Source organism: Harpia harpyja, chromosome 1, assembly GCF_026419915.1.
Source record: "Harpia harpyja isolate bHarHar1 chromosome 1, bHarHar1 primary haplotype, whole genome shotgun sequence".
In the NCBI taxonomy this organism is placed as follows: domain Eukaryota; kingdom Metazoa; phylum Chordata; class Aves; order Accipitriformes; family Accipitridae; genus Harpia; species Harpia harpyja.
The window spans coordinates 90510901-90533371 of record NC_068940.1 but is presented as its reverse complement, the minus strand read 5'-3'; the positions used below and the strand labels follow the sequence as shown (position 1 = coordinate 90533371).

The following is a 22471-nucleotide window of genomic DNA, read 5'->3' as shown; positions in this document are numbered from 1 at the left end:
AATTTATTACTTCTCCGTTTGATTCAGCTAGCTGCTGTATTAATACGCATGCACCACAGCGTCTTAGCTAGTTTAACTTACATGGGAGCACCAAGTAGAGAAGCATAAAGTAAGAACTAGTTGACATTTTGTGTATTTTTGCAATCTCCCAACAGTTGCCTGCCTTGCTATGTTCCTCTTTGCTGGATGCTATATGTGTGAGTTACAGCAACTCCTGCTGCCAGTTCCTTTACTCATCATCAGACCCAGTGGACCAAATTCAGTGACTATGTGTGAGGCGGGGGAAATAAATAACACAGTGGCACGTGGGTATGAGCCTATGATCTCTGTTTGAAGAAACATAGTGACGTTTATCCTTGTGCTGCAGAGCACTTAGGCATGCGCTAAGTGATCGCTACCAGGGAGCAACATTCTGAGAGACAAAACCTTCCAGGGCAAGTACAGAGAGCAAAAGCCATCACAAATAGGAGCAGAAAAAGCTAAAATGACATCTTTTTTTTCTCTTTTACAGGCAAAACACCAGTTAACTTTGTAACAGAGGTCTCTACCAGGCCTGTCCCCAGCCATCACAGCTGGAGAGGTTTGCCCACAGAGAGATGGCCAAACACCGGACACTCTGTGTGCAGTTAAGAGGTACAGCCACGCAATCCGGGCTGCACTACCTTGCCCTGGGCAATGTGCTCCAGCTGAGCATCTGGCAGCCAGGGGTCCCGTCTCAGCTGGACTCCCTCCACAGAAACAACATGCCTAGAGATATTTGCACCCCACATGGTGGTGTCACTTCTGCCACGTGAGCCAGCTGGGCTCCCATGAAACGCTAGCCCCTGCCCCGCTGTGCTGCACCCCATGGCAGCAGGGACTGCAAGTGCAGATGGTCCCTCCTGCTCACCCCAGGTCCCTGCCGGTCCCCTGTGACTGCCCACCTGAGAATGCTGATAAAAGCGCTTTGCACAACTGTCCTTTCAGAGTTGTGCAGGGCACTGTAATGCCCACTTGTAGCAGACGCTGCTATTAGGAAACTGCAACTAGTTTTTATTGCTTAAGAGCTGGTTCTAACTGTGTGTGTGCTGCGTTAGCCCAAGATGCCAGTGTTTAGTTTCAGCGGGGTGAAACTGAGCAAACTGGAAACTTCGGCACAGCTGCCTCATCTCCCTTGTCCCTGGATCCCATGAGGAAGAGAGATAGTGGCACAACAGGTTTTGTTACATGGGACACTGCTTTCTGTCACGTGCTGTTTAGTTTGACCTGTTGGTAGTATCCCAATAGATGACTAAGGCAAGTGCTGTTGACCAACTGTGAAAAAGAAGTTGCAATACATACCTTTCCATCAAACACCATTTCATACCCTTCTCTGTTCTTTATTTTATTGTACAGGTATTCTGCAAGTTCCAAGCACTTATCAATTTGTGCTTCAAATCCTGTGGTTCCCTTTAGAGAGAGGGAGGAAAAAAGTTATGTGACTATCTGTTCTGTGAACCGGAAGAGCAAAAGGACCATGCAGCACTTGCCAAAGCATCAGCACAAGTCACCTCTCAGAAGTCTCTGTGGGACAGATCAAGGATCTGATTCTATGAGATGAAGGACACTTTGCTAAGCAGAGCTCATTTGTCTCTAGCTCTTGCCACTGACCTCCCTATAGCCACCTCTGCAAAATAAGCACCGGGTACTAGCTTGGTTTTCAGCAAAATATTGCTAACATCTCCAATGAAGTGTGCCCTCGGTAGATTTTGCAGAGAGGCTGAGCATGGTTTTGGACAGGCTGGACTGGCACAAAGGAGGGTCTCTAGAAGGTGCTGAGTTCCAGACATGGAGAGCCTCCTGCTATTTTCAGAATAGGGGATTTTGATCTTCCAGGGTGATGTGCTGGGGGCTTTTCCAAGAATAATTTTTCTTTTTTAATTAAACACAGAATGGGCAGATACACTTTTAGAGCCCGGCCTGATGCCTGTGAAAATGTACATTTTGTTTAGATACTGCCCTGCCTCTGCAGTGTTTTTCTCTCTTCTTTTGTAATAGACACCATATAAACTCAGAAGCTGTGTTTTTTAAGAGCTGCAGCAAATCCTGCTTTTTCTTCTCTGGCAGAAGTCACAATCTCTGTGACATCATAATTGTTCCTGCAATCACCAGCTGTGATGCCACAAACAAAGGATCCAGCTTTATGAGGGAAGAAGGGGACTAAACAGCTGGAATAGATAAACTGTTTAAGAAACACACATCCTATTCTGTAACATTAATATTACAAGCGCGGTGTGAGAAGAGAAAAAGCAGTAGAAGGCATGTTGGAAAAATGGGGTTTAGAAGACGAGAGGTCTCTGAGTAATGGATGCATGTCCCTGCTAAATCTGTTTTGGCAGTGCAGAACTGACTTAAAAGCCCGCGGCATTATCCCTCTGTATATAGACATTGCAGAACAGGGTAGAGCTAGCACAGCCCCAGGAGAAAGGCTTGGAGTAAAAGAAAGACATGTGGCTAAAACTGCCTGCCCCTCTGGAGACCCCAGTTAGCACAACAGTTATTGTGACCACAGAGACTTGCATCTTTCTTTACAGACTCCCACACCTCCAGCTACATTTGATGTCTGTCTCAGAATTGTTTTCAGTCTTAATGAAGCACATGAGGATCTTTAAGGTTTTCTGGAAATGAAAACAGTGATGTCATCTCTGAAGAAACCTGAAGCAACTTGACATAATAGATTGGATAAGTATACAGAAGAACTTATTTAGCAACATTCTACAAATATAGATGAATTAATCATTAGAGCTGGTGTTTTCAGATTTCCCAGAGAACAGATTTTGATGAGTTTTCCTCTACTCCTTCAAAAGACGACTTCGTATCTACTGCATGCAATGAAATGAGGTATTCCAGTCTTTATTTGCCATGTTTAATTTCTGAATATCATTAAAACATCTTTTTATTTCCAGAAATCTTTGTTAACAACATTCCTAGGTGTATGATTTATGCTGTTAGACTCCTACAGCTACACAAAGTAAATGCTATGCAAAGCCATGGAGTTCAAGTTTCAAAATCATGTGTGCTGCTTTGAAACTAAATTGTTAAAAGTATAAAAACACAGAAAATAATAATGTTCTTTCTTTCATGTTATATATGGGAAATTCAGGTCAGACATTTTCTAAAATGATGATTACAGAAAAAAACCCTGTATCTGGTGTGCATTATTTTAATGCAAACAAAGATACTGCAAGCAGTCCTACCTTTGCCCTCCACATCAGCCATAACTTGAAGACATCAACATGCCGTCCACATTGCAAAGCCTTGTCTCCCGTGTCGTAAGACAGGTCGTAGTGCTTGTCTTGTTGAAAGAGGTAGGAAGCATGCATTTGATTGCAACTCTGCATCAATCCCTTATAGAAACAAAGACACAAAAAAGTGAAGTTGGCACAGATGTGACTACTGTTTTGAGGGTTGCTTTGGGTGAGAAATTACAAACACCCAAATTCAGTAGAATATGTGTCCAAGTGCAAAAGGAAGATCAAAAAAAAGGATAACACCAGACTTAGTTGCTCAGTGCACTAAGATTTTCATATCCCGTTCAGTGCCCAGGACACCTTGGTACCTTATCCAGGGATGTGTAATCCCTTCCCAGAGCTAAGGCATTTTTTAAAAAAAAAAGCTGGACATTGTGCTTCCTAGCATCATTATGCGTAAGTTCATTTTTGGATCTTGCTTTTTCTTCTTTGTTTTGGTTCCTTTTCCTCCTTTCCTTGGAAAGCATCTTTTCTGGTTGAGTCAGACCAAGCCAATTTGGTGACTAATCCAAACAATATCACACTACTTTTCTAATTGCTTTGGTCTCTAAAATCCTGATTTTCATTGTTTTCTTTCTTTGTAGGCACAGTTGTTTTCTGCAAAGCCCTCAGCTGCAGACTGGATGCTTAAGCGGTATAGAAAGCTTTGAACAGACAGAAGAGCATATGGCCTTTAAACAGCCAGCTAGAGCTATTTCTGGGTTGCAAGATACCATTCTGAGAGGCAGCTTTGTGGGAGGGCCAGAAGCCAACAAGGTGAAGAAACCTGGCTCATGAAAGCATGAGGTTTCCTTTCTAACTTTTTAAGTGAAATGCAGAGAGTCATGTTCTGGCTCTAGTTAAGTCCTCAACCAAGTTTAAGGTACACCTTAGGGCTGTTGCCTAAAACTGCAATTTCCAGTCCAAGAAGAATCAAAACTTGGCTGTTTATCATCAAGTCTAATCTTTATGTGTAACTCAAAACTGAGATAGTAAAATGAGAGGGAAAAAGAAATGATTTTCTCCTAATCTGAGCCATCTGTTCTCACTAGAGGTCAAGGATGGTACTGACTTCAGCCAGGCAGGATTTGTCTCGGGGAACTGACCCAGAGGGCAAATAAAAGCCAGCTTCTCTCTTCTTAAGTGCAATCACTTTGTATATAATCTGTTGTACAGCTGTTAGCAAAACAGCAACCAGCTTTTTGATAGCTGGTCTAGTAAGTGGTGGTTGTATAGCAGCTGTCCCAGTAACTGATGGTTATATGAAAATTACAGGCTTGAAGGGTAATTCAAATTCTAGTACTAAATGAAATGTCTACTTTCTATTCCAAGTGAACTTAGCATTCCTTTTTTACTTCCATATGCCCCAAAGTGGATATATGGATCGGAACTGCGTGGAAATATCTATCATAAAAGTCTAGAAAGTGTAACGAAGCCTAGATTCTGGACCAAATGTTGTGCTGCATGTATACCATACCACTCATCCCAAGAGGACTAGAGTTTGCCTACAGTTACATTTTATACTACACAGCAACTAGTGAGGTTACACAGCTATGCACCCACAACTTAACTATGGACATTTTGAATGGAAAGCCACAAAACTCTGTAAAGATATTGCCATTGACTGGATCTATCATTTCTGCTAGCCAGCTGCTTTAATTCCCTTTGCAGTCATAGCCTGAGCACGTAACTTCAGGTCTAGTTCTCATTTTCTTTTATAATCCTCATCACATCAGCAAGTATTACCTATGACACAGTTATGAAGAAAACATCCAGGATTTTCAGAAGCTAAATGTCAGAAAGGATCAGAGAAGCAAGTATATTGGGACATACCTCTTCTCTTACTAGCAGTGCTGAACACTGCAGCGGGACGCCCATCATTTTGTGAGGGTTCCAGGTCACTGAATTGGCCCTGGAACAGCAAACCACATGAAACTCAGACATTGTACTACGGTGGTGAAACCATGGAGACATTTAGAAATGATTAGAATAATAATGAACATGTAGCAATGTACACCTTTTTCTGAGCAAGCAAAGCTGAAAATAATCATGGCTGACATTAGGAAAGCAATGCCTTCATAAGGGACATAATCCACTCTAGTTGGGTTTTGGATGACAGTCCTGGCAATTTACCACAGGATAATTGCTCTATCCACTAAACTTAATCAGTATTAAACATTCGGAGGAGTCATCTATACTTTATAAACCTAGGGCAAACTTCCTAAAAACACCCACTTGACCAATGAACTTTCTAAAGTCACACAGCTGATTAAAGAAGCTGGCAAACTAGCAGATGCCCACCCATTGATTTCAGTTTCAGCAAGATTTTTGTAAGTAGCTCACACAGGCTTGTTTTAAAATTCCTTTAAATACTTCTGAGTACCTCTAAGTCTCTGAGTAACTTGGAAAAACTGGCCCAAAGTAATTTTTCTTATTGGTTTGCTGATGGTAAATTTTCACAGCTCCTTAATTTTGGCTTGGCTATGGTAATTCACACAACTGGAGGACTGGATCCAAAATTACTACAGTAATAAAGATAAAACTGATCCACCCTTCCACAAAGGAGTCTGATCCTGCCTCCCTTCAGGACACACTGATTGCAAAAATAGCTGTCAGCCTAGATCTTGTGAACAAACAGGGTGCTGTTGCAATACAGCCTAGAGAAGAGGCATTTGGGACTGTGGCAAGGGCTGAATGGAAGATTGTCCAGTTGTTTATTTTAATATTGTGTTATGCTTGACTGGCTATTTTTTAATTACTATTATTACATATGATGATTAGCTGATAGATGTATACATTTGCATCCTATTTGGCAGGCTGTCAAGGATGCATAGTGCACAGGATTTCACGTAGTGCAGTGATTTGAATTTTGACGGTAGAAATTCGTATAAATCAGTCAACTAGGGCATGTAACAACTTAAAGGACCCAGGACACACTTGCAGGTAACATTTATGTGAACAGAGGTGGGCATATTAGAATCTGGCAGTATTTTCCTTTGTAGGACTGGGACACAGTGCTATAGGTTTATGCATGTCCTTATCATTTCCTGCCAAATTGCTTCCACTCCTTCAAAGCAAGCAACTCCAAAATTCACATGGACATGGGGCAGCACTTCTGTGCCTTCTTCTTTGCTATTTAAATGGGACTGTGCAAGTGCCTGATGCAAAATCTGTAGGGAACAGTCTTCCACAGGCAACATCTGGCCACTTGGCTTGGCTTTTCAAGTATTTGGCAGCTTTTAATCAGCTCAGAGTCAGTCATCTGATTACAACACCAAAGCTAACGATTCTGAACATGCATTCAGGTCTATGAATTTCCTTTGATATGACACTTTTAAATTTTTACCTGTGCCTATGCAGAATCAGGCAGGAATTCTTTGAGACTTCTAGGTAACAGCAGTGGTATGGGTTTTCTTAAGCAAAAGGATTATTTACTGACAACAGCCAGATGTTAATTATCTGCCTAAAACATTTAATTTACCCTAAGGTCATTTATTTCCCCAATTATATCCCAATTGCACACAGAAAAATGCATTACGTAAAATAAAAATCCACCATTTTTCATTTGTTATCAGTTATTCTGGGCTTCAGTCATCAGTATGTGCTTGAAGAAATTGCTGACTGAGACAAACAGTGAAGTAAAAAAGCTACATGGATCCACAGATGGTTTTTTAAAGCACCTCATGTTTGCCCAAATAACTGAGCACCAAGCACCTATGTGATTTTTTTGGCTGTGGGTCACAGATGATAGAAAAAAGAAAGAGGAAAATTATTCCTTTAGAGTTTTCAAATGGGTTACAGGAGAGTTTCAAGACTGGCAGAATTTGGTCCTCAGCCATCATTAAAAACAGACTGAGGTGCATTCACCGACCAGCCACAGCCCCGGGAAGGATGTCCAGACCCTGTATGGGAGCGCTCATTCAGCTGCAAACATGCTTTTCTCATGTAGCTGTCACTCCCTACCCAAGCCTCTGGGACACAGACACCAGACTGAAACTCCTGATGGTGGCCAGACCTATCTGCTCCAGACACCAGGGGACATGCTTCCCTCACGGTGCATTGCAGCAGCTTGAAATCTGCCATGTGGGGACTGGAGGGCATGGTAAGGATGGTCCTGCAACTCCTCCTGCCTTTGACAGGAGTACTTTTGCTGGACTGCCTGTTACCAGAAGGATGTGAGTACTCAGAACACAGAGTGCTCCATTTAATGCTCCCTCCTTGTACCCTTCCTCCCTATCAAACATGAGTACCAGCTCCAGTTCTCTTCTATCCAGACCTGTAATGACTGGGTTGTGCTGTAATATCTACCACAAAACAGGAATGTCGATAAAAGTTGGGGCTCTAAAGGTACCCACATTTGAGACCTGGACAAACTGAAATGAGCCGCTGTGTCCATCAAGCAGAGGAACAGCACTGGAAATGACAAATTTCATTAATTCATTGCCAAACATATGGAGATGGTGCTTATCAAAGCACTAGATAAAATCCAGGGGAGTTCTGGATCTAAAGTGTATTTGGAAAATTCTCCAATATAGATTCAACTTGAACTTCTCATTCCAGCAGAATTTGGACAGCAATTTAAGAGGCAAACACTTTTTTTCATACTCTGTCCTCACAGGAAACTGGGTAGATTTTTATAACTTGCTGGGGTATTTGGACATATGTCCCTTTAATGCACAACATGTAAGTTTGGAGTGCTGGAGGCAGTCTTAACGTAACAAAATCTAATTCATAGAACCATTGCCTGCTTTCCAAATTTTGCATGATATATGAGAAAGGAACTGAATCATCAAGGTATCCTCCTCATCTTCATCAACAGGATGAGGAAGTTGTTTCTAATTTTAATTAGCAAGGAACAGCAATTTGATTCAGAGATAAAAAAGGCGGAAGGGAGTAATAATTTACTCTCAAACAGCACAAGCTTCAGAAAATACACAAATGTGAGAGTGACTCTATCTAGTCCAGTATACTGCCTCTAGCAAGTGGCCTAAACAGGTGCCTGGGAAGAATACAAAATAGGGCAAGCATATATGAACTTTCTCTAAATACTCCCTGAGCTCCCACTCATTTGTGGGTCACAAAAGTCCTGAATCGTTTTTGTTTGTCTTTCCTTGAATGCAAGTAAATCTTAACATCCTATGGCAAGGAATTCCACAGCTTAACTAAAAGTTTCTGAATAAGCAGCTGTTTTTAAGCTCAGTCCTTCCAGACTCTGAAGTCGACTGGCATCACTTATGTTCATCTGTACATATCTGTAATGTTCACGAGCTCATTACTACAACTGTGTATATATCCAGGCACAGATTTACCGAGAAGATGTCATTAACACAGCCTGGAGGCAGGTAATGTCCCCAGAAGTAACAGAACAGTGGTCAGTGACTGCAAGGACACCTGTCCAAACTGCAGGTGCATCCACCTTTTATATTCAGGACTTCAGCGTGCATTTCTTAGAGAAATGCAATTGCTAATTCATGCTGGATGCTGAATGAGAGAATGCTGCAGAAAACACTCTGGACCTGTGAATGTATGCTGGAAGGAATAGAAAAGCAAACAAGAAATGTCTGCTGTTTGTACTACAAAACAAAATACCACACTACTGTAGCACTGAACAAAGGCACTTAGCAATGCTACTTCAACTGGAAGGACAGTTTGCGTAATTTCTTCATACCGTATCTTGGAGATAACATTGATTTTTATTTTTATTTATAGACATTGCTAGGGTACTCATAAGTGTGTTAAAATGCATTTAATAAATGTGTTTAATTAGCATTAATAAATCATACCTTTCAACGCCATTTAACTTCCATTTGTGTTTTCTTGACATAAGGAGCCCGCCACCCCATGCTCCCTAGAAGGCAAGACACATTATCTTAACAAGAAGAGAACTCTGCTTTCCTCCGTGATGACATCTGTGCACTCACATCAGTTTGGGGCCCTTTCTTTCTTCTTGCTGATGTGGCACGTTCCAAAATGACCAGGCAGATGGGGCTGGAAGCACTAGCTGTGCTAACAATTTTCTTCCAGTAGCTCAGAAGCAGCACTTTATAGCCCATAATCAGAGTGCCCACCCTTATCGTCTGCTAACCCCTCCCTCGCCACCTCCTCTGACACCGACACATTGGGCTACCCCATGCTGTAATTAATGACTTGCAGAGCTGCTCCTGGCTAAGCTGCCTTTTCTTTTTTAGTGATGATAACAAACCAGACTAGACTGGGATCTCAGCTGCTCTGGTGAGTTTTCGTCATATTTCAGACCACTACTGGTTGCCCCCTATCCATTTGCTTTCGCTCACCGAGATCTGGGACAGGCAGGCGTTTCATGTGACTGAGAAGTAGCTTAAGGTAAATATGAATTATTCCTTTGAATTGGACTGATTTTGGCTGACGCAGTAATCCAAAAGCAAGATACCCAGCCCTACAGAAATTCAATTACCAATCCTTTTTGGAGAAAGGATTTGCAAAAATGACACAAAAGCCATTCTAGGGCTGAAAGATGATCCTTCAGAAAGATTTATTGGCAAGAGCCCAGATAAAGCTAAGCAGCCAATCTGATAAATTTCTCTAGCATTTGCATTAACCTGTTCAGCAATTTGCGGTACTTTATTCCAGACAAACGTAGCCTTTACCTTATGTATTTACTTTGCAGCTGCTGCAAAAGCTGAGCCAGTGCTCAGTATGGTTCTCAGGTATTTCTTGTACTAATGGCATTTAGAGAAAAAGCTGAAGGCCAAAAGCACTCTAACTAGGTCATCTTAAGTGTCCCAGTTGCTAAAAGCACCGCACAGTCACAGGTCCTAAAATGTCCCCCTGACCTGAGCCTTTCAGAGGAGTGGGAAGTCAGTGCTTGGATGTTAGACTTGATTACAGGAACCAAATACCACCGATTTTGTAGAAGATAACACTGTCCAAAATGAATAAATTAATACTGATACACCTTGTAATCCAGCCCCACACATAAGATGATACTTACATCCACGTGCATCCAGATTTTGTATTTCTTGCAGATGTCTGCAATAGCTATGAGAGGATCAAACGCCCCGTACACTGTTGTCCCAGCTGTGGCACTCACCAGAAAAGGAACAAATCCCTGCAAGAAAGCACAGAGGCATTTGGCAAGGTCAGAGTGCTGCAGCCTCCTCAGCCGGCAGCAGCCCCAACTCCTCGTGTGCTGCCTCCACAGTGAGCCCACAAGTGTCTCCTAGAGGACATCCCTGCTACATTACATTGGTTTTCTCTTAGTTCAAGATGCTAGTGATATTATAGTTTCTACCTTAAGGTGGCAGCAAATTTCCAAACCAGCATCCTCCACTTATTGAGATGCATGAGACAGGTAAGGGTTCAAAAGAACAATCCTGCTCCACACCACATGCCTGAAACAAGAAGGTCTGCTCTTCACGATGCCGCGTAAAACAAACCTCACCCAGGCACCACAGTGCAAGAAATATCTCTGGTGGACTGTGCCCTGGCCTGCATTATAATTATCCCAGTGAGTGTGTGAACGTGTGGTGGCCCAGTCCTGTCAGTGGGAGCCATCTTGTCTGGGGGTGTCTCCTGGGGACAGTGCACAGGGGAGGTGTGGGGCTCGCCTCCAGCCCCATCCTGCGTGCAGAGCAGGGAGACAGCTCTTCTGAGGAAAAGACAGCCATCTCCACAGAGGCCAGGGGCTATCTCTTGGATTCCATCCGCTAAATGCTGTGCCTCACAGAAGAGCACTCACTGTCCATCACGTGGCTTTTGCGCTATGAGGTCTTGGGTCTGCCATAATTTACACCAGTGTTTCATTTTAAATTTATTTGTAATTCTGTTGATTTCATAAACAGTACTCAGAGCTACGAACGTAAAGAATGGCTACATTTTTTGCAGAACTGGGGTTTAAACTATCAAAAAGGTCTAAACTTCCTTCTGCAAAGGTCAGTAGGTTTGAGTGGCACTCTGTTGTTATTTTGCCTTATTTTTTATCTACTGTATTGCTTTTTGTAGAAAAAGTGAGCTTTTAATGAAGATTTGTGTTATTCATGAGCTTTGAATGCTGTGTCTAATGACTATTTACATAAATGTTGAAGGCACAGAGCTGAGTTCACTGCATACTTCAATCTGATGTTTTAATTCTAGCTTCTGTTAATGAACGCATACAAAAGTAGTGCATTTTTAGAGATGTGTGGGTTTTAGTTTATCTTCCATTGATTTGGTGAGTCTATAAGGAATATTTTCAATGCATTAAAATACATACAAATTCCCCAAATGATTACTCTGGTTTTGTCAATATTCAGCTGAGAAACTACATCATAGGCTGGCAATATAAAAAAGGAGAATGTTATGCAGAACAACATATTAAAAAAAAGCCAAATAGCTCATGGAGATTATAAAGTAGCTCTGAATCTATATTCTCAGCAACTCTTGCCTCACTAATTGCCAGGCTACATTTCTGAGAAATAAATCAAAAGTTAATGGGCAAGCCTGTGTTGTTTTACCAAGGAAAGCAAAACAATGAGCTGTATAATTCTTGGGTTTTTTTCTTCTTTGGAAGCAGAAAAGCTAGTAAACTTACTTTTTGTTTGGCTTCAAGAATTCTTCTTTCAAGGTCTGATGGGATCATTTTCCCTCTGGAGCAAGAGAGAGTTATATCAGAAATTTGATCTCAAAATCAGCTCTTGCTGTTACTTCTTCACTTAACAGGAAACCCAAATAAGGAACAATGTGTTTTTTTGGCCAAGGCTTATGCAGCATTGAAGAACACAGAAAGACTCTGTCCATTAGTCTGAGTTTTTACCCTAATTATTTTGTCAACCAGTTTGCATCAATATTGTGGTGGTAACTGAGAGAAGTTATCTTGTGGCCACCCCCATTAAAGACTGATGCTGCTCCTTGGAGCCTCCTGGTCCTGTTTGACGTTACAGCCCTGGGAATATGCTCCAGGCTCCCAGGGAGAGGCTCAGCCCAGGGTCCCAAGAAGCTCACTGGGTGCCAAATCCCATGGTCCCCTTTCAGCAGGCACAGAAAATGCCAGATGAGCTGCATGGCCTTCAACAGCGCAACTCAGCTCTGGTGTAAGCAGTCGTCTCTGTGTTTCCATCCCAGGGATGAACACATTTCAGGGCAACTATTCCATGTTTTGGTGCATTACATGTTTGCGTTTGCTTGAAGCAGGGTATGAGAAGAAGCTACCAGTCTAGACTCATTAAATGCACTGTCAGGCCCTTTGTATTGACTGTATACTGTATTTGTAACACCTTTAGTATGAACCATTTACCTGAGATTCAGACTCAGTGGTATAAGGCTTGAAGGCTAATTTATGAAATCCTGCAAATGAATTAGACACAAGATAAAACAGTGCTGATGCTGATTACTGAGGGTAAGGTTTTCTTTGCTTTACCCACAAGCAAGACTATCTAAGAAGAGACAGTGCGCATAACAGCAATACAAACATGACAGCTCCCCACATTACAGGAATAACGTCTTCACTGGCTTTGAATGTTGTCCATTTAGGTTAATATTATTTTTTAAAGACTTTTTTAGATTTTTTCTTTCACTAAGCACTGATTTCCTGTTACTATAAAAAAAGAACAACCTTTACTAAAGCTCAAAGTAGTAGTTTCAGGGAAACTAATAAAACCATTAGTTTTAGTTTTGATTTTACATAAAAAAAGTATTTTCATGACATTTGGAAGGATGTAAATAAATAAAAAAATGTATTATTAATTTCTTGTAATAAGATACTGCCAGGTTTTGTAAGTTTTCATCCTTACACAGCTCACAATAAGACAGGAATTATTTCAGTAGAAATGGGTTTGTACTGCTGGGTTTTTTGCAAAATCTGTCCTGCACTTTACTTATTCAAAACACTAAAACGCTAAAGAATAATTGAAAATAAAAAGCTCTACAAGTTTAAAAATTAACCCTGACTTTTTTTGCAGAAGTTCAAGGTCTAAAGAGTATTCAACTCATTGTGAGTTGCCCTCAGTTACATGTATGCATTCAGAGAAAAGCAGTAGTTGTTTTATCTTCAAAAACTGTTTCTGGGATCATTAGAGGAATAAAGGAAAAAAAAACCCACATGCCAAAGGAAGGCAATGAGTTCCTCCTCCATACATAGCTTAGATGTTGGTCTGTAACAGTTTCTGATTTATTGAGCTTGTGCATAGGAACACACACAGAGCTGGGCAGATCCCTTCATTGCCGTAATTTTTTTACCAAGGCAACTGATTATCCAGTCCCCGGTCACATTGAGTACGTGCAGAAATTCATGGCCAGGAGAGTGCAACGTATAAGCAATGTCAAGCTTTACCAAGGAGCAAGCAGTAGGCTGGTTTTGAGTATAGTCCAAACACACGCTGGAGCACACAACCCCCCTGCTCCAAATCTAGCGAACTAGCTGACAGCATTGCTTACTTGCACAGCATTTTCATGTGTTAACACCTAAGCTCAGATGACCTACAACACTTAAAATGCTCTGCAAAATAATAGGCTTGTCCTTAGACAAACCTCACCCAGATAATGTGGCAGGGCGTTGCAGGAGATGTGCTAGGCAGCATCAGAAGCAGAAGGGCTACTGGGGGAGGCAGAAGAGACTCAGCAGCAAAAGGACACTGAGGACAGAATGAGTGTTAATGTCAAAGTCTTCTCATATTACCCACATCTGTACAGTCTTCACTGCTGCTACACCAGACTTAAGTGTTTTGACCCCAAACCTGCAGCTAATACACTACTGCTACCAGTATGACTGCATGGTAGTAAAAGAGGCAACGGCAATGTATGGCTGTCCAGTCTGGGGTATGAGAAAGAACATGATTTTCTGCATGTTTTCCTGGCTTAAAATTCACCACACATTTACATAGCCCCACGACACGGCAAAACCAGGCAAACTTGGCTGGTGTGGGTCAGGATGGGGAAGAACCACCAGGAAGTATGCTTGATCATGCTGGAAACATCAACAAGATCTCATGGTGCTTCGTCACCCTCCCACAGGTCCACATCTTCACAGAGGGTTGTCTCCACTGCACCAGCCCACATCCTGTGCAAACAACCTGCTTTGTCCCAGTAGCATCTGCTGGGATTTGGTGAGACATGCAGTAATCCTGCTGTTTACTTCCGGGTGGGCAGGGTAAGCATTGTGGTCTTCACAGAGAATCATCACACTGAATTTGCACAAGAAGAAAAGGAAGACAGGACTTCATTGATCCACGTCTGTCTTTAGTGAATAGAAACAATCAGAGGTTTATTTTGATGTGTGTTGGTTGCGTTGATGTTGTCATTAATTCCTCTTCAAGGTGTGCTCAGTCTTTTGTTAATGAAGAGATATTAAGTCCAGAAGTCAATATGCAGGCGCTGTGATTAGCACTGTAAATTCCTTAGTTGGTGCTCTTCTTTTAATGTGGGAGCAGAGTATTTTGATAGCAGCAAAACCTTCCATTTATGCTAGAGCTATAAATAATTCAATACCTTTTAACAATGATATTTGGGACTCATAGCATGTTCTATTGAAAAGATTCTCAGTAGAATCAATAAGGATTGTTCTATTAATTTTTGTCCCATAGAAAGTTTTTTTTCCCTAAAGCTGAAAATCTTCATTAGAACATTTTGATTTTGTTAATATACCTTTGGTTTCTCAAAACGGGCTTTCACAGAGAATCAAAACCTTTTAGTTGGGTGAGTTAAGCACAAAGTTATCTACCACTGGTTTTGTAGAGCCTATGGGACCTGCAGGGTAGGTGCTTGCTGTGCTACTCCTTTCCAGGGGCCATCCTCCTCCTTGGCCTATGCTGCCCACAATGCTGCCAAGACCCTTCTCTCCACATCCCAATGCAAGGATGTCCCGATCAAGGGCACTGCAGGAAATGTAGTCCAGCTGAGAAAGATGGTGAGGGCATGAAGCAAACAAACAGACTTACATTAGCAAATGTTCCTCCATATTTTACTCCTATAGAAGGTCCACTTCAGCTCATTTTAATGGATCAAAACGTGAGTGTCTCTAAACACTCTATTTTGACCAAAACAAGCTTCTTCCTGGTTTCTTAGCAGAATGTGTGAAGAATGATTGTTAGTTTGGTATCTTGTTTCACTTCAGGATGAAAGAAAACTAAGTACCAGAAATTCCTGAGGAAGGGAACTTTTAAGATTTTTGATGAGCTCCAAAACTGACTCATAAAGAAGCCAGTGACAGAGCCAATTCCTCAAGTGGGATAAGTCAGTGTAATGCTGTTGAAGATGACAGCGCTGTGATGAATTATACCAACTGCTGACTGCATCCTGTATGCTCTCTCTGAGCTGAGCACCTGTTCTATGTACCGATAAAAAGGGCTGTATTTGGCATCTTTACTTACCTTTCATCACATCTAATCAAAATCACACTATCTGTACCAATACCCAAGGCCGCAGCTCCTTTCTTCACAGAAAAGTGACTCTGAAAAAATACATTTATTATTATTTATTATTTTTATTATTATCTCTTTTCTAATTTAATATAAAACACTACACTCTTGCAGGCCCTTCAGTAAGTAGTCCCACACAGGCAGTAATTCTATTCGTAGCCTTTTTGGAAACTGTTCACTGTAATTTGAGGCTTCCTATCAGTTCACTACAGTCAATTAGAAAAACAGCAATCACTCTAATCTGGATTTACTCCTGGAATATTAAATACACAATTGTGGCTGATGATGGACCCAAATTCTGTCCTTGATGCATACCTGCAGCTTCTATTGCTTGTACGGATTCAGCTATGAACTTGATTTACTGAAACAAAAAATTCTCCCCTAGAGAATTCATTTAGTTTGTGGCATCCAGAGTGATGTGCTTCTGCTATGTAACTTCTGGCCAAATAATATACTGAGAGAAATTAAGATAGGAAGCCTAATTGTGATCTCATGCCAGTGAAAGCTAGTAATAACTCCCATTAATAAATAGAGCTACTGCAGCTTAAAATCAGAACTGGGCTATTAGGAAGACTATTAGTTAATCTGTATGTACAGAATAAAATGTGGAAGTTATATACTGGAGTGCAAGTCAGCCTAATTTTCCCTAGCTCATAGGACTTAACTCCTGAGCCAGTATTGGTTTATAATTCTAATTTAAATCCTAGTGATTATGGTAATGAAATAGTTTTATATCAAATTATACCACCAAGAATCTGATTTTGTATTAACTCAAACCCAGCAGTAACAATATTGTCCAAAGTAATTTTAACTACAGATTATGAAACTTTAAAAAAACGGAAATTCTTTATGTATACTACAGTGCCATTAGCTTAGCATGTAACACTATAAAAAAGATCAAGGAGATAAAAATCTAAGAGGGCTTTTTAGGTGTCCACGAAGTTAAAGAAGAAAGGAAGACATATAGTCTGCAGAAGACCACAAAGCAGAGAAGTAATCACTATTGCTTTGTCAAGGGAGTATCTGGCTTCAACGGTAATGCAAGCAGCAGAGAGCTGTAGGGAAAGAGATGGACACGATGGTTACGCACGTCTGCATCACTTAAAGGCCATGAAGTCAGTGGGATTCCACTGCATACTAAAGGGCTCTGTATATAATGAACACTTTGAGAAATGAAAATCAATTCTAAACTAACTTTCTGAAAGAGACAGGAAGAAGAGTAGAACTGCAACATGTACATTCCACTTAACAAGTAAAAACCCCCATGTTTTAAAAATTGCTTAGGGGGTAGTTTTCATTGGGTCCTGACTACTCTGACTGCTATGGCTAAGGTTCCGTAAGTTTCAACTCCAAACTCCTTTTTTCATATGCCTGTATCTCACCATTTTGGGTGAAATGCTTCAAGTTTTCATGATGTCCACTGACTCTTTCAATACACAGACATTTTGAAGAAGTTCAGATTGCTCTTGAGCCATGATTCACTGCTGATACATGGACAATTTGAAAATACTTCTTCAGGTAAATGATATTTTTCATATGACATTAATATTTTTTAATGCAGTGAGTTGGTATAGCTTTCCCCCATGGGGCATGACTGCAGTATACCAACAATGTGTATTGAGCAGCCATTGACCATGTTGCCTGCACCTAAAATCAGCTTTTAAGGCGCTAGTACGGCAAACCATTCTAACCCCTGAACTAAGCACGTTCTGAAATGTAAATACGCATGTCGGACTGACTTTCACACAAGATGATGATCAAATGAAACGCATACCCATGCGCTTAGATGAGCAACAAGGGATTTGTGCCTATGCTTAAGTGTTTTGGTGAATTAGACTGGGTTCATTGCAGCTAGTCTAATCAAGCTTAAGCTATCAAGCAGGCTCCCTCTGCATTCTGGGGGAAACAGGCACCTCCAGGGAAGGATTCATCCAGCGTGAGGGTTGCTGGTTTGGAGTGGGGGCTAAATGACATCAGGTGAGGAGACTTCTACCCCTTCCCTGTGGACCAAGCCCTGTGATATCTGCCGTCTGTGAGAGTGGAAAGTGTACAGCCCCTGCAGGCACCAGCACTTTGGAAACTGGTAGATGTTTGATTTTAACATGCTGTTATTGTCTAGCCTAGTAAAACTACAGGTTAGTGGTATGCTCAGATTAGATACGGAGTTTGCCCTGTTGTTTTTCTAGTTGGAGTCACAAGTTGTTAGAAAGTATTTATACACTGAACATCAGCGGCCTGCTTAGCCATCATACCGGTATTTTTCATGGCATGTCCTTTATTTCATGAAACTGAATTTTTGAACAAACACATTTCCACAGGCTTCATCAGCTCCACTAAAGTCAGGGGACTTCTCCCAAGTACAAATGCACTGTAGATTAAGGCTTGGACTGTGACCAATCCACAAACTTTTATACGTGGAAAGTACTGAAGTCTCTTCCCAGCGTTTCAGGTCTCCCTGAGACCCATGGTGCAGCAGTGCAACTTTATGAGAGCAGGGAGGAAGAGAGGCCATGAGGAGGCTTATAAAAAATTCCCAAGTTTAGGAAGGTATTTTTGAACTTTGCAAGAACTGAAACAGAGATAGAATATTGCCAGCATAATGACAGTTCATTGATATGCTATGTGAAGCCAGAATTGAATTTATATACTTAAAAAAATTAATCTATTTTTTATTTATGTATTACACAAACTGATGTGCACATACTGGGTAGTGTAATATATAAATACAGGTAGAGATGTAGGAGTGAAGAGTCACAGATGTATTTCACTGGGTTTTGAGTCAATGACATTACGTTGATTAATCTTGCTCCTTATTCCATACTAGTTAAAATGATTTACTATTGCGATTTGTTTTTCTAATAGAAAATAGAACTATTCAAAGTGCCTTTAAAAAGAAAATACAGATTTGAATGGTCTACTATGAGGAAGAAAATTCAGCCCATGTGCTCAAAGGCATCCACTGGAATATGGCCAAGCTCAGCTGCCTCATTGAGAAGTCTCACGGCACTGATAAAACAGCATTGGGGAAAAAATGAATGTAGTGCTGATAGCTCAGTTGCCTGCAGGCTTTTTACAGACTGAAGGGAATTCAGCGGTCAGGAACCAAAACAGGTTTAGGGATAAATTGGGAAGAAATACAGAAGTCTGTGCACAGAAGGGCAAATGCAATTACAATTTCTAAACAAACTTTGAATATGAAATTGCTCAATCTGTGTATACAGTCACAGATCTATGACTGCTGCTATATTTCCTTCTCAGGGTAACATCAGAGGAGTTACTCCAACTGCCTGAGAGGCTCTAAAAGAGCCAGGACGAAAGTGAAAATGGAAAAAATATAGTTTTAAGAGCAAAGAAAACTTCCCTAATGATGATGAATATTAAACTTTGTTTTAATATTCCTGGGATGGTGCTGAAAATTTGGTTGCCTGTGTAAACATAGAAAAATATAAAGGTCAAAGAGAAGGAAAGGTTTGCAGAAATAAGACTGGTTAGACAGAACTACTGACAGATTCAGCTAGGCTAATGGGGAAGGAGGACACTAATTGTGACCCCTTTGGGAATACTGGGGCTACAGGCTGTTTGGCCACATAGAGAAGTGAGCTTGAACACCACCTTTCACGACACAGCCATGTAGGAGTTATACAGATCTGAAGTCTTATGGTGGGAGAACCTGGGTCAAAAAGGGAGGACGGGGCAGACTGCCTGATGCCAGTCCTGAAGGAAAAACCAGGCTAGTAGAAGCTGGCAGGTCCAGAGTTTCACCACTGTCCTGTGCTTGCCAGAGACAGGACTACATGCAGGCGGGAGTGGGCTGTCACTGAGGCTTTCTCCCTCCCTCCCTTCATGCACTGCAAATGGGTGCATGGAAGACTATAAATACAGCCCCAATAGACAGGAACCTCAATTTCTGAGAAAAATGTGGTTAAAATTCAGTGGTGAAGGAGAAGTTATAGAGTATTAGCCAATATTAGTGACAAAAGCATATTTTTGGTCAGAAAAAAAATTGGTGATTTTGAGCCAGGGGAATTTTCTCTTTGTCTAAAATTTCAAATGCTGTTAGGAATAGGTTTGTTTACCTGATAGCCATTTTTCCATAGTAAAACACATTGTAAAGTAAAAACACATTGTAAATTTATTACAGGAGAAATAATTAATAGGCCTTTTGGGAAAAGGAAGAATTAGAATAATTAAAAATGTTACGATGCTGAAAAGTATGGCACAGTTATCTTAAATGAACAGTGCTTCAATATACAGATGCTTCTATTTTTATAGCTTGCTAAATTACTTGCTCATGACACGGCTGAAGCTATCAGGAAGAACCATCCTAATGTTCTGAGCCCCAAAGGCCACAGCTGGTTTTTCAGACTGCAGTTTCTCCTTGCTCACATAAATCCAGAGCGGCACAAGCTTTGTGGAGGGAGCTCATAAGAAGCGAGTTCCCAAATGCTGGGCAAGCTGAGCCATCCAGCATCTGAATCCTCTTTGAGGTCTGCAGGTTTGGTTGCTGGCAGCCTGGTGCCCAGCAGACCTGGACCCCCAGCCTCACCCTATCAGCCACATGCCAGCAAAGGAGGTGAACACGCTTTCCTCTCCACCTCTCCTGGGCTTTAAATAATGTGGGATCCCTGGATGTGTAGGCTGGGCTACTTCTCTCTTAATCATCTAAATATGTGTGGCTGGTCTAGGCTTGCTGTTTGGGCTCCCTCAATAGTGGGGAAGAAAAGGTACCTCCAGAAGGCACCTCATCCCCGAGGCTTTGGCACCCATTTTAGACGAGGATGAGTTGTCTGCTGCAGATCTTGCTCTCTTTTTATTGGCTATAAAAAGTGTATAGACTAACTCAGATTAAAGTGACACGAATCCTATCTTTAACACCTAATTGTATGCTATAGCTTTTCCTTCAGTTATCTACAAAAGGAGTATATTGTGTCCCATCACATTTTTAAATACACTGTAATGACATACATGTTTGCTATTCTTTCCTTTAGCTACTGCTATTCAGTTTTTAAAGTTATTTATTAATGTCAAGAGAGAAATGAATATATTAATGTTTCTGCACAAGATACTAATATGTCCATCTTTTGCATTTTTGAAATATGTAACTTCATACTGCTTTTCTAATCCAGCAAGACTCACTTGTTTTTTTCCAGTGCGGATAGTTTCACAGCATTATCTGTGGATAAGAAATGTTGCACTGAGTTCAGGAGGATCCTGTGGCAGTGTAAAAGTCATGAGATATCAACCAGATGAAGTATTAGACCCAAATGACGAATATCTCCTATGGGATAGTATTCCCTCAAGCACCATTTTTCTGGAAAATGGTTTTACTTTGATTTGAATGGTGTTACTTGAATTAAGTTGCTCCTCAAATAAGACCAAATTTTCACTGTTTCCCCCTGGCTTCAAATACCACCAAAAATACTTTTCTAGTTATTATGCATTAGGTAGTGCACAGAAAGAATGTGTGAATCCATAAGTTTGATTTTTAGTTTCCTTAGGTGGAAACAAAACTACTCCCTACTTACTCTGTATGCTCAGAAGTATAACGTACGGCTTCGTAACTTATGCTACCAAACAGAAAACATGACTTTCAGGCTCCTCAAATCTTTCCCTGGAAGCCCCACCACAGAGGCCACACCCTGGACTGCTTCTTGCAGGTAGCTGTCCTGCCAACTGTCTCCTAAGTCGCCTGGCCAGAGGGCAACACTACGTGCTATGGAAATGGTGGGACTAGAGGTCAGCTTTTCATTCTACACAGAAACCAAACCAAAATCTTCTGTAGGCTGTGTGAAATGGAGGTCTATGGAGCTGCCTACTTTGAGACAGAAGTCACTTTTTAATTTCCTTCTGCCTCAGTGCCAAGAACCTCCATATTAGGTTTCAGAAACTGTTCCAACAAAAACTTTGCCAAAGCTACTCTTCTCCCACAGCTATCGGTGTAGTTTGCTGTATTCCCTGCAAGTAATGGGGCTTGTCCACAAGGGGAAATCAGCATGCAAGAAGCTGAAGAGGTGATTTATTGCTAACTGCCTCCTCCGATCTAGTTGCTGTGTGCGCTATTGCTGAGGGTGCTCCCCTACCACCACAGACAAGCCACAACTCACAGGCGCTCCCAGTGCTCCCCCAGAGGATGAGGTCCCTCTGAGTATGTCTGGCTCTCTGCAATGCTGGCACTTTACACCTGAGCAGCCAACAGACCCTCCCTTCACAGTCAGTGGAAGCCGGAGCTGCACTCCCAGTGAAGCCTCAGGCAGGAGATAGTCCACCCCAAGAGCGGTGTAGATGGGGGGATGCCAGAGGCAGAAAGAACCTCTCTGTGTCCCCTTGGGTCTCTAACTGGGTGAAGAGGTCCCTTATTATCAGATCAGACTCAATCACCTGCCAGTTCTTACTCTTTATTTTCTTTTCCAAAACTACGACAGGAGTTGTATTGCTATTTCCTTGGTGAGCACCTGACAAGGTGTTCCTCCTTAGGGTCTGCTAGAGGGGTAGGAAACGAGGAAAGCTGATGTGGACTACATGAGCACAGTCTTGCTGGGTTGGAGAACAGAGGAGATGAGGAAATTTCTGTCTTTCCAATTATGCCCAGCATTTTTTTCATTCTCTGAACTGCGGATTGAGTTCGTATGGCCCCTAATTAAACACCAAGTCCACGGAAAAGCTGTAAGTCTCTTAAGCTATTTTTATACTACCAATAAAGAGGCCGAAGGCTGTTTTGTAACCTGAACCCAACTAGTTCTCTACAGCTAAACTTTCCCCTCTGTACCCCTTTCCTCCTCAGGGTAAGATGACTTTGTCATTTTTGCCTGCTAGGGGTGATCCCTGCTCCATAGTATTCCCGGCTACTATTGGATG

At 41.5% G+C, this 22471-nt stretch overlaps 1 protein-coding gene across 1 annotated transcript in view; it reads right to left on the bottom strand.

Moving 5' to 3' along the window:
• The window catches only part of GAD2 (glutamate decarboxylase 2), a 41800-nt gene that overhangs the window by 3917 nt on the left and 15412 nt on the right, over window positions 1-22471 (bottom strand). The window contains exons 8-14 of the mRNA XM_052804565.1: window positions 15569-15648; window positions 11797-11851; window positions 10219-10335; window positions 9032-9096; window positions 5082-5160; window positions 3216-3365; window positions 1321-1428 (exon numbers count right to left, since the gene is read on the bottom strand). Coding sequence (XP_052660525.1) covers window positions 1321-1428; window positions 3216-3365; window positions 5082-5160; window positions 9032-9096; window positions 10219-10335; window positions 11797-11851; window positions 15569-15648 — 654 coding nt within the window. The remainder of the gene's footprint in view (window positions 1-1320; window positions 1429-3215; window positions 3366-5081; window positions 5161-9031; window positions 9097-10218; window positions 10336-11796; window positions 11852-15568; window positions 15649-22471) is intronic.